Source organism: Achroia grisella, unplaced genomic scaffold (genome assembly GCF_030625045.1).
Source record: "Achroia grisella isolate CSIRO2021 unplaced genomic scaffold, CSIRO_AGI_Agris_v1 utg26115, whole genome shotgun sequence".
Classification (NCBI taxonomy): Eukaryota; Metazoa; Arthropoda; class Insecta; order Lepidoptera; family Pyralidae; genus Achroia; species Achroia grisella.
Window position 1 is genome coordinate 30382 of NW_026712751.1, and position 12329 is coordinate 42710.

General features: G+C 39.1%; 1 protein-coding gene across 1 annotated transcript in view; it reads right to left on the bottom strand.

The window, feature by feature from the left end:
* Positions 1 to 5554: 5554 nt before the first annotated feature.
* LOC131842875 (cell adhesion molecule Dscam2-like) overlaps positions 5555 to 12329 on the bottom strand; it is a 56652-nt gene continuing 49877 nt past the window's right edge. The window contains exons 35-37 of the mRNA XM_059191441.1: positions 6249 to 6347; positions 5983 to 6051; positions 5555 to 5883 (exon numbers count right to left, since the gene is read on the bottom strand). Of these exons, the coding sequence (XP_059047424.1) occupies positions 5822 to 5883; positions 5983 to 6051; positions 6249 to 6347 (230 nt within the window). The 3' untranslated portion in view covers positions 5555 to 5821. The remainder of the gene's footprint in view (positions 5884 to 5982; positions 6052 to 6248; positions 6348 to 12329) is intronic.

Consider the following 12329-nt stretch of genomic DNA (forward strand, 5'->3'; position numbering starts at 1 on the left):
ATCGGTCTATGTGTTTTCCATGTATAATATTTATGTATTTAAAAAAAAATGTATTTGTATCAGTTGTCTACTGCCCATAACATAGCCATAGATTAACTTGGGTCTAGATGGCGCTGTGTGAATTGTCCTGAGATTATATTTATAATATATACACTATAACACTTGGTGGTATTGTGTGTTGTGTGCGGAGTGGTCCCTGCGGTGGTGATACACTCGTAGCTACAAAGAGACATCTAAGCGCAGTGAACACTGACACCCCACTTCATCGGCGACGTATCTGGAACACGCTCCATTGAAATGCTTTTACAAATTTAAAAATGAATGACACCGTGCAACCCTTGCCGATTTAATTATGCACAAAAAAATTAGGGATGTCTCGGGCGCGGGCGGCGGCGGCGCGGGCGGCGCGGACGATGGTCCTCACGTTCGGGTCCCGATTGATAAAGTTTCGCTCCCGAAATACATTCGCTGCTATTTTAAAACTCGTACAAAATATTTCAGGGATACAGACAAACATAGGGGCGGTGAAGCGCGAAGAGCCTATTTAAATAACATTTGCTGAACTCACTACAACAACGGTTAGAAACTAAGAGTCGTATAAAAGTGGAGCCGTGCTATCATTACAACAGTATTCACGCCGGATAATTTCAGATTTAAAGTTTACTTTAGCGCCACCATTCAGGTCAGCAGTCACTGTGTGTGTGTTACCAGGTGTTCGGATTGCGCGGGACGTCCCGATCTTCAGGGGAAGCGTCCCGATTTACCTGATCGGGACGCTAAATGTCTGATTAAGACTAGACTTGTTATGTAATATTAAATACATATTTAATTTAGGTAATTAATAATAATAATAATCTCAGGATATTCACACAGCGCCATCTAGACCCAAGTTAAGTTAGCTAAAGCTTGTGTTATGGGTACTAGATAACTGATACATATATATAGATATATATATTTTTTGTAAATAAATACATATTATACATAGAAAACACCCAGACCGATACAAACAATCATATATGAATACAAATAGAATCGAACCCGCGACCATCGGTCGTAAAGCGGTGTGCTAGACCGTTAGACCACCGAGGTATAGTCAGCTATATTTGCACTACTCATCATTCACTGTGTCGTTTCGAGAGCAACTGTTAATAATAATAATTTACATACATTTATACTCGTATCTACAGCACAGGTGCCTGGTGGTACACCAGTAGTCGTACCTATATAATATTTGTTAGACCTACAATGAGAGTCACTGGCAGTTTTTATATATTCTTTTATCCATATTTAAAATATGATGTTCTGTATATATGTACATTTTGTTTTATATCACTTCTGTCACTGCGCTCTGCTATAATAATCGTCTCTACAAGTATTTCTATTATTTTCATTAATTATAACTAATGTTGGTGTTAATTATTAGTTAATTAATTCTATTAGTTAATTTAAACTGAAGAGGAAACGCCACTACACATTCTATGTGGTTGTAGCCCACTCATGTATAAACGAAATATCTCCTTTGGAAAGTTTACTCTCTTTCCCGAGGAGATAAAAACCATCGCTCTTAAGAATATCCTTCAATTCTTGTCCCTGACGGGTCTAGGTAGCGAACTCTGAAACAGGGCGAGCACAATAGATCTATGTAGGTCGCAGTGCTACAAACATCTGACAATAGGCCAAACAGGGTTGTTTATAAAAAAAATAGTGTTAGTGCTGTAGCGATCTCTCGTCTTGATAGGGAATCAATAACTAATAAGTGAACCTGTACGAAACAGGTGCCAGTTATTAACGTGGTCACGATCCTACATATATATGTCCTATATATCTGTGTGAGTACAGTGAGTATACTTTCCATTTCTTAATTCACGGTTTATTATTCAATAGATATTCAACAGAATGCTTGATAATAACAAGGGACGCCAACAAACTCTGCGTAGTTGCTTCGTAGGCGCCGCGCCGCGCCGCGCCGCACCCGCCGCGCCGCGCCGCCGATGTCGGGGCCGACTCTGACAAGTATTTACCTAAATTTCCATCTATTTAACATTCACTATAATTTGCATCATAAACACTTGATATATTTAGTTAGTACTATGAATATATAAATAAACTAGCTTTTGCCCGCGGCTTCGCTTGCGATAATTTATCCCCTTAGGGGTAGAATTTTTCAAAATTCTTTCTTAGCGGATGCCTACGTCATAACATCTACCTGCATGCCAAATTTCAGTGGCTGTGCGTTGATAGATCACTATGTCAGTCACCTTTGAGTTATATATATATATATAACTGTCAGTATATAGTATCAGTGTTAGTAGTCAATTAATTACATAGTATAAGATAAAGTCGCTGTCTTTCCGTCTCTATGTATGCTTAAATCTTTAAAACTACGCAACGGATTTTAAAGCGGTTTTTTTAATAGATAGAGTGATTCAAAAGGAAGGTATATGTATACATTCTCTATTTCTATACTCTAATACATATACACCCGTGCGAAGCCGGGCGAGTAGCTAGTATAGCAGTGTTCATATTCGTATTGTGTATACGTGTACTTCTGTTTCATTATATTGACATTCTGTCTTCACTTTGATGAAAACACATTTATATATAATTTAATTAGTATCGCCCTGGCAGACAGCGGTCTGCTCGCTAACAACTACGTCGAATTCAAATTCCTTTATTGAAGGTCGACAACACACATTACAATTGTAGTGTAATTACCCCTAGTGTTGCTCCCTTCCCTGGGTGCTCATGGGCGGCGATAAAAACCATCAGATAAGCTGCAAGGTCGTTTGTCCTTTATGCTTTAAAAAAAATATATCTGTATGTGATTCTAGATGTCTTATTTTATAGATAGTAATAATAACCTAGGTTAATTCACTCAGCGCCATCTAGCTTCAAGCTAAGCAGAACTTGTGTTATGTATAGTAGACAACTGATAGAAATACTAATGTTTTTTGTAAATACATATAGGTATATAATACACATAGAAAACACAGCTATAACAAATAACCTAATGGTCCACTAAACTAAAGAAACTGAAAGCTAGTAAGCTCCTCTAGTAACCTTATAAAACAAAAATGTAATTAGTCTGTGATCTGTATTCTGTGATATTATATAGTCTGTGAAAATGTGTTTTTTAGTTTTGAAGGTTATGTTTTAGAGAAAGAATCGCCTTACGTTCACCTCATAAGAAATAAACACAGCCTCACAAGAATATCTGCTTGGCAATAGAAACCAATAGCATAGTATGTACGATTTACGCGTAAGTCTCTATCTGGATAAGTAACTACTTATAATAATGAGAATCGAGTCGAAGCAAATCCACCAAATCATGCGTACAGCGATCGACGATCTCGGAATTAATTTGGAAAGTTAAGCAACTGCGGCAACAGGGAAAAAGGCCCACGAATTACCCAACTCGCACTAATTTGTATGGCAGACTGGAGCGCGCTGCAGTCGGGACCACATGTTTGTATAAGTTTCACTCACCCCACCTACATCCGTAATCATAAATCTTACAAATATTATAAGCATGTCATACATAGGTAAAAAGTACATAGGGACTTAACACTTAGCATTTTCTACCAGAAGTGCTCTGTTGTTGGCGGTGCAAACAATAATATATTATTTTTGGAATATACATGAATAAATATATATATATACACATAACTACATAAATACGGCTAACATACATTACAAAAATATTACACACTAAATGTTCCAATATCTGTGAAATAGTGATATATGGCAGTGATATTACAGGATACGAAGGTAAAGGCGGAGGAGTGGCAACGAGCGAGTACGTCCGTGGACCATTCATGTGAATTCAGACGACGCCTGTTATTGAATGTGTCTTTATCGATTGCTCTTTTCAAGCTACATTAATAGCAATCTGAACAATGAGAACACGAAATGATCAAATTTCGTAGTGATTGTATAGATAGATTTATTATAATGGTATCACATTGGCCTAATTAGGGACGATACAAAGGTCTCGTGTACTCTCGGTACAATGCGCATTATTAACAATACTACTGTCAAGTACACCACCAATTAATGATTTTTCTTTATGTAGGATCCTCATCTCATCCTCAACAGTATATTATATATGTATAACGTACAAGAAACATATATTCACGTGTTACAACACAACATTGAAGTCGCAGCCGAATATTAAATTTAAATGAACGAAAGCTATTATTCATTTGGCATGTTTTCTCGAATCCTGAGGGTGATTTATTTATGAAAAATGGGTTTATTACGCGATTTAATGGCGAGAATCGTGAACCGCGCCGGGCCTTAGATTTTACGACGGCGGTATATTCCCTGTAGCGCGACCGTCCGGACTGAATAAAACATCAGATGAAAACTCAAATATTTAATATATAAGATTAGTTCAGTCAAATGGGGCAACATCGGGATCGCTTACAAAGTTACAACACGGTATGTACACGTGAGTCGTGAGGAGGCCGGCCCGCGCCTCACAGCGGCTCGCGGGCGGCCTGCAGCGCCGCCTCCGCCGGCGGGCAGTACCTGCAACCGAAACACTCCGCTCAACACAACGACGGGCCGGCGACACCTCCTCGCATGCACGATGCAGACCTACTTACTGGCATTCACGTCGGCGAGCATGCGGAGCCGGTATGACATACCGTTTACGATTTCAAGATTTTCAGATTCAAAGTGGAGCGGACAAATTTAGTAAATGGAAAGATACCACTCGCTTAGACTACCGCTCGGGACATGATCCCTCATGCACAATAGATGCCCATGCACTAGTGGCGACGCTGCGCGCTCTCACGTCTCGGTCTGGAGCCGGCACTGCGGTTAGAAGCGCTGAAGCCATGCTTGGAGTGTGGTAGTCGGGGTCTACGGTCGGGCCACGCTAATATATTACCGAAATGAACGCTGCCGGCCACCACTTCGTCCTCTTAGAAACGGTGGCTTTATCGAAAAGAAACAAATTTATTATATAGTTGACATCAGTGCGTAAATAATCATTAGGATTTCTTTCTTAGTTACATCTAAAATTTAACAATCGTAATTTACCAATTAAGTAATATGAAGGACTCCTGAAACGCTGCCAGGTATTATGTATGGTAATATGCATAACACAATAGACACAATATGATTACAATTAAAGTTCTATTTGTATATAAAAATATAGTTATGTTGGAGTGTGATGTGAGCGAGGGGCCGCTGGAGAAGTTTGAGTGCGCGTTCGGTTGCGGGTCACGTACGTGGCCAATCAAGCGGCCCTTAAGTACTGAGAAGTCGGGACGACGAGGGTCCGGCCCCGTGCCACTGTTTGTATTGGCCTCAAATTAAACCTTCAGTGAAGGCTCGTGAAAACTGTTGTTACTTTATTCGAGGGAAACTTCCACATCTTCCATGTACATATATAATATAACACCGCTAGGATGTAACTTATGTATCCACTACTATATATATTAAAGTACGTATTCAGAAATGCTAATAGAAAGAAATAGAAACATAAATAATTTTTATTTAAATAAAGCACTTTTGAATAGTCACTTTTCTTTTTATTCTACCGCACATTCTGAATCCAGGTTCACACAAGAAGAATGAACAAGAAACTTGTGTGTTGCTCTTTTAAATAAACCCAAAACAACACAGCGTATAGGTAAGTTAGGGATACCGTCAAAAGTTGCAACCGACCATGTGATAACTTCAGTTGCGGCACCTACTATATTTGTACAGTGAAATGTAAAAGTGTGACATGTGAGGAGTGCCCCATACGAAGTGGAGTAGGAGTGAGTGTCGATGCGGGTGGTGATGCGGATGGTGTGGTGTGTGCAGGGTGTCACCTGACGGTGGGCGCCGAGTGCCGCGAGTGGTCCCTGCGGCGGCGGCCCCGCGCCGCGCCCCGCGCGCCCCGCGCACCCCGCGGGGCCCGGTCGCGGTCGGCGCGGTCGGCGCGGTCGGCGCGGTCGGCGCGGTCGGCGCGGTCGGCGCGGGAGGCCGGGTGGCGCGCGCGGCTGCCGGCGCTGTACGACGTGTCGTCCGCGCTCGACTCCACCGCGGGCAACGTATCTAAGTAGTTGCCGATAATTAAAGTTACGCTAAGTATATTAAGTACATTACAATATGTTATACATAGTCTAATTTTGTTGCTCTAAACCTTTTTGGTGACCTAATAAGTAAATAAATTCAATCAACCATTAATTTTCCTCCTCTAAAACTATGTAAGTAGGTAAGTAATAGATGTTATTGTTAGTTTCCCAACTAACCGGAGAGGTGCGCGGCGGGCAGCCGGTACAGCTCGGCGGCGCACGCGGCGCACGGGGACCCGCTCGACTCAGAGTCGCTGTCGCGGCACCGCCCGTACTCTGCACACACGTTATATAATAAAAAAGAAAACTGATATAATATCGTACATGCACTCAAATTGGCTATTTGGGAATTCATCCCCACACGCTGGATCCTAAGTAGTCTCGGACAGTGCGGTTTCAGGGGAGCTTCCTCCCGCATACACTTACATTGTGGAATGAACTACCTGCCGAGGTTTTTTCACGAGACTGCAGTATGGGGTTTTTCAAGAAGGGTATATTAAGGTTTCTTAAGGGTCGGCAACGCGCACGAGACACTCCTGGTGTTTTAGGCGTCCATAGGCTACGGTAACCGTTTACCATCAGATGGGCCGTATGCTTGTTTGCCAACTCGGACATAATTGTTTTCGTATAACTAGGCATACACGTGGTAGTTGTTTGCTTACTTGCTTACTCTTTGTTAATCCATAAATATGTATATTCCATATAACTGGATCGAAGTCGCGGGAAAAATCTGGTAAGAAATAAAACCAAAATACAGACTACCGATCCGGTCTGTCCATCTGTCTGTATGCCATGAATCTGTTTGAAAAGGGTATAATGTTTCCGGTGTATTCTAATCTCCAAATAATTCTCGTTTCCAGACTCATAAATACATAAAAACATCTATGCAGGGTACGTACTACGTATAGAGTAGGCACAGAGTCTTGCCTCGTTATTTGCGGGTTTTGAGAGGCTTTATCTCGTGTACGCTCGTCTGTTACTCCGGCCACAAGATACAATTAACGCGGGCGGCTATAAACTGAAAAGCATATTAAACAGGCTGATAGGCCGCTCTATCACACAAATATACCGTCAGCCAGTAAACAGGCGGCCGCGCGAAGCCGCCTCGGGGGAGAGCTTAGCTCAAATGTACCACCGCACCACGCACCACGGGAGGAGCGAGGCGCGGGCGACGCGGGCCACTGCTGGCACTTACCAGTGTACTACCAGTGAGCAGACTTCAATATTTAATTACAATCTAACACTGTAACTTTATTAAACATTACACATGGAGGGCAATTTTATTTACTTACTAACTCTAATGAAGTCTGTTTCTATTCGGTACAGTCTCTTACAGGTCTCTTACTCGGAACAGGTCGGTGCAGACTCTTGTGATATGTCAAATACCGTCAGTATGGAATGATTTCGAGATGAGAAAAACTGACAAGAAACTAAGCTTGTATTATTTTCAAATAAATGTTGTACATGTTTACAATAATACAGATTCATTTTTTAATTTAAATTTGGGAGAATAGAGTGAGCACCAGCATATGTTATTGCAAAAGTAAATAGTCTAATCAATGCTCGTAACTGGAACAGACCAGTCCCCACAAGTAGCACCCGTACACGAGTATGACGAATAAGCCAGCCATCATTGCAATCCATATTGAGGGAGCAAGTCGACCCGGCCCACCACGCCGCCACAAGTTTGAACTTTATAGCGAGCATGACTGTTTCAAGTTAATCCACTACGTCATTTATATTATTTACAGCATAGGCTGTAACAATCACAGTTTTCTGCCATTACCATATTTAATTTACGTTATTTAAACAGCATTTCATTCATAAATAATGTACCAAATATGAATCGGTCCAGCCATCTGACCAGCGTGAATGAGCAAAAAAACATCTTTAGGAAGTTGCATATTTTCAAATTCACATTCAGTCACTGAGATTTCCCACTAGAAAATAAAAAAAACTATTATCAAAAAGGGTTTTGAAATCAAATGAGTGTTCGTTCTGATATTGGATGTTGGGAGGGCGCGCGACGTCGCGCTGGCCGCGCTGTTCAATTCATCATGAACACAGCAAAGCGGCGGAAATTGCAAACCGGATTGCTCCATGAAACCGGAGATAAAACCCTGAATGAACTATTATTATCATAATGTCACTTTTAATATCCCGCCGCCTGCCGCCACAATGAATCGTAGTAATAACATTTTATATCATTATCTCCGCATGATAATGAGGTGTCCTTTGATGTTTATAAAAGTTATTTTCAGGCCACACAGCGCGAGGCGGCACTATAAGTCCCAAGCTATTGTTTGTTTGATTGTCAATAGACTCCGAGATCCGCGGCCAAAAAAACGAAGAGATTTGGCAGCGGTACTTTAGAATATTTAAAGAATTACGCGTTTGTTTTTATTAGAACTCGATTATATGCTGTTCCTATTTTGTTATTTGATTTTAAAAAGAAATATCACTGAAACTAAATGAGATTGTCATCTATACATATAAATAAAAATCGAGTGTCTGTTTGAAATAACAGTTTTTTACTACATGAATATGAATATAAATACGGTACATATACCAAAAATTTTTGTTTTTAATTTTTGTCTGTCTATTACGTAAGTTAAGTAAGTAAATCACTCCTAACTTTGGCTACTTTTATTTTAGATAAATTCTTTTATTAAAATAAAGTAATGTTGCAAAATGCTGAAAGCGGCATAGAAGTCACAGGTATAGCTGGTTGCTGGTTGCTGGTTGTAATATAATTAGAGCAAGTGAAACAAAATGAGCGATTTATTGTCACTGCCTGTATGTTGTTAATTTGGATATTTGGTACATTTACTATTTATCATTTTTGAAACAAAACAGGCAGTCAATAAAGATTTTTACAGCAGTAGTATCGCATGGTAAGAGACACTGTCAACTATTGATGTAGTAGTCAGTGGCCACACATCGCTGATATATAAATCCAAAGTTGTAGATAGATAGATAAATAGATAAATTCTTTATTCACAATTACAGACACATAACATACATGAGATACAGAAAAAACACGAATTAATAAAAGAAGCAGCGCTGATATTCTGTTGTGTTTACTTATACTATACTTATTACTAAAAAAATTACATAAATATTAAACATCGAGCTCTTCATCAAAATATATAAAGTATGAATAAACTGTAAATAATCTGATGAATTTTTATTAAACTACTTATACTACATAAATACTATAACAAGGATTACACATATATTGATTTGGTGAAAGGCTCCGCGAGACTGATGATGACGAAGTATTAGTAGTAAGTAGCAGGAGTACGAGTTTATAAGATTGATTTGTTATTGGTCTTTGCATCACAAGACAGGCAATTAGTACTACAAATTTATTCACAAAACGTATTTTGTTTGCGGCCAGAAACGAACTAAATACTAGGTTATGACGCTTAGCAAAAAATATGTAAAAAAATGCCAGCCACGTGTACCACTGAGCCTAAGGATCGTAAATGAGCCTAAACTCCGCTTGCACTAGGATTTCACTTCAATCGGCGTCTTTGGAGGGTAATACCTCTTTATGGACTATTCACTACGAAATCGATTTAGGTATCATATTGAACATGATATTGTCAGGCGGCAACGGTTACAACAATAGACAATCCGCTCCATTGTAGCCTTCATTGGCAAGTTCGCAATTTCCAAGCGGATTTATGTAAACTCGACCCATATTACTATTTGGGCCAGCGCCTTACGAGCGGGCGCGGGCGGCTCGCTTCCACGCTATTCATTTTCTGCAAAGTCTTATCCATTAACTATAAACTTAATGCGCTCGTACACCAAACTGAAAATACGACAACGGTCCCTCTACAGTCGTTACTCTTTTTCCATGTTATCGAGCGTTTTTAGTACCTCTCTATTATATACCTTTACCTTTAGTTTGTTGGACTAATATATGTAAGGATTATTTTTTGGTCCCAACTAATTACGCAGACGTAGCTGTAACACGAGTATTGTTTCACAATTATAATAAACAAATACAATATTACAGCAAAGTACTACAACAATGAAATTAACTTATTCTATATAGCATTAAACATTTCATCATCTATACATATAAATAAATTTGTAGCGTCTGTTTGTAATTTTGAAATAACCGTTTTTACTACATGCATATTTTGCATATGAATATAAATACGGCACATATACCAAAATATTTTTTATTACAATTTTTGTCTGTCTGTTCGTTCAAGCTAATCTCTGATGTGGCTAGACCGATTTTGACGGGACTTTTATTAGCGGGGTAGCTGATGTAATAAGGAGTAACTTAGGCTACTTTTATTTTAGAAATATAAAGTTAAATTCCACGCGGCCGAAGTCGCGAGTACAGCTAGTTAGTAATATAATCTGTAATTGAGAAGAAAATTGAACATAATCTGTAGAGGGTGGCAGCAGTACGCGAGTGCAGGCGTCTCGGGGCCGCCCGCGTCTGATTCCTCTCGCTATTATAAATTCAGGGCTCCAGCGGAAATTGCAATCTCAGCGAACGATGAAATCGTGATGAGTGTTTGTTTGTCTGAGTGCGCGGTGTACTTGTTACTGGGGGCGATGAAGTGGAGCATGCCTCATTGTCTTATGCTACTTCTTACCTCATTCATTAACTATGTTCTTCTCGTGGAATAATAATTATAGCTCAGAATTATTCGCATTGTAATAATGGCCAATAGACGAATTGCAAATATCATCCCAACTCTATAAAGTGACTATTACCGGCTTCCTTGTCAATGAACCATTGCAACAATTTACTTTAGCCCTATACTCTTAACTAGCTGGTCCCGCGACTTCGTCCGCGTGGAATTTTACTTTATTTTTCTAAATAAAAGTAACCTAAGTTACTCCTTATTACATCAGGTACCTGCCAAAAAAAGTCCCATCAAAATCGGTCCAGAGTCCATTTCAGAGATTAGCCGGAACAAACAGACAGACAAAAATTGTAAAAAATGTTATTTTGATGTATATACCGTAATTATATTCATATGCATGTAGTAAAAAACGGTTATTTAATTATTACAAACAGACACTCCAATTTTATTTATATGTATATATTAATATTGGAGTACATATGTAGTGAGTGCATCAATTCGCTCGCACAGGTAATACTGAATATAATGTACCTATATCACATTTAACTACGGTTCCTTGAATGTGGACATGAAGTTTATTTTGTTTGTGGACCCCGCGCGGTGTCTTGGCCCATAAAAAACTCTATTCTTCTTCCAACAAAAGTCTTAAAAATATATGGCGACCTTTTTTATTTACGTCGCAACGTTGTGTCCCAATGTCTCTGAGTAATTGTTATTTTTTCTAAAGAGATATACTTTAATTGAATTTGTATTAATATAGCTATGTTATATTAAAATAAAAATTAAATGTTTCCTTTCATACTCACATTACATTAAGTAATTCAATTGAGTTTCTTGCCAGTACTTCTCAATTGGATCTACATACTGAACTGGACGGTAGGGAAAAAATTAAAATATAAAAAAAATTACGTTCATAAGCGGCTAAAATGTCCTACATGAATAAATGATTTTTGAATTTGAATTTGATAATATATCACATTAAAACTTTCATCATCTTAGTCCGAAAGACGTCCACTGCTGAACAAAGGCCTCCCCCAAAGATCTCCACGACGATCGGTCCTGCGCTGCTCGCATCCAATGCCTTCCATTAAAACTTTACTCGAATAAATTTGTGCTAAAGAAGTAAAATAACTATGTGATCAGTTATAAGGTCGTGATGTGATTGTTATGATGGTGCACTGTGGGTGGTAGTGTAGCGTGCTGGTAGCCTCGTAGGTGTCACGTGGTGTCCGATTCAGAATTGAATTGAATTGATTCTGTGTACATTGACGTCTTGGCTGACCGTAGGCTGTTGTATTAGAACAGCACAGCGTCTACCACCTGCTTGCTGATGTTTTAATGTTTGAGGTGTTGTATACAGAGAATTATGAAGGTTACTATGACTACAAAGTTTCTCTCGCGTATAAATTAATATCTTGAGTGCTCCCACAGGGAGTTTTCAGAAATCCTTTATTCATCATATTGGTATAGTTTGGACGTTCTGGTTGTAGTTGTTACTAAGTATTCCGATAAATAATATGTTATATCGACCTAATCATTACATAGTATAAAACAAAGCCGCTGACGCTGTCTGTCCCTATGTATGCTTAAATCTTTAAAACTACGCGACGGATTTTGAAGTGGTTTTTTTAATAGATAG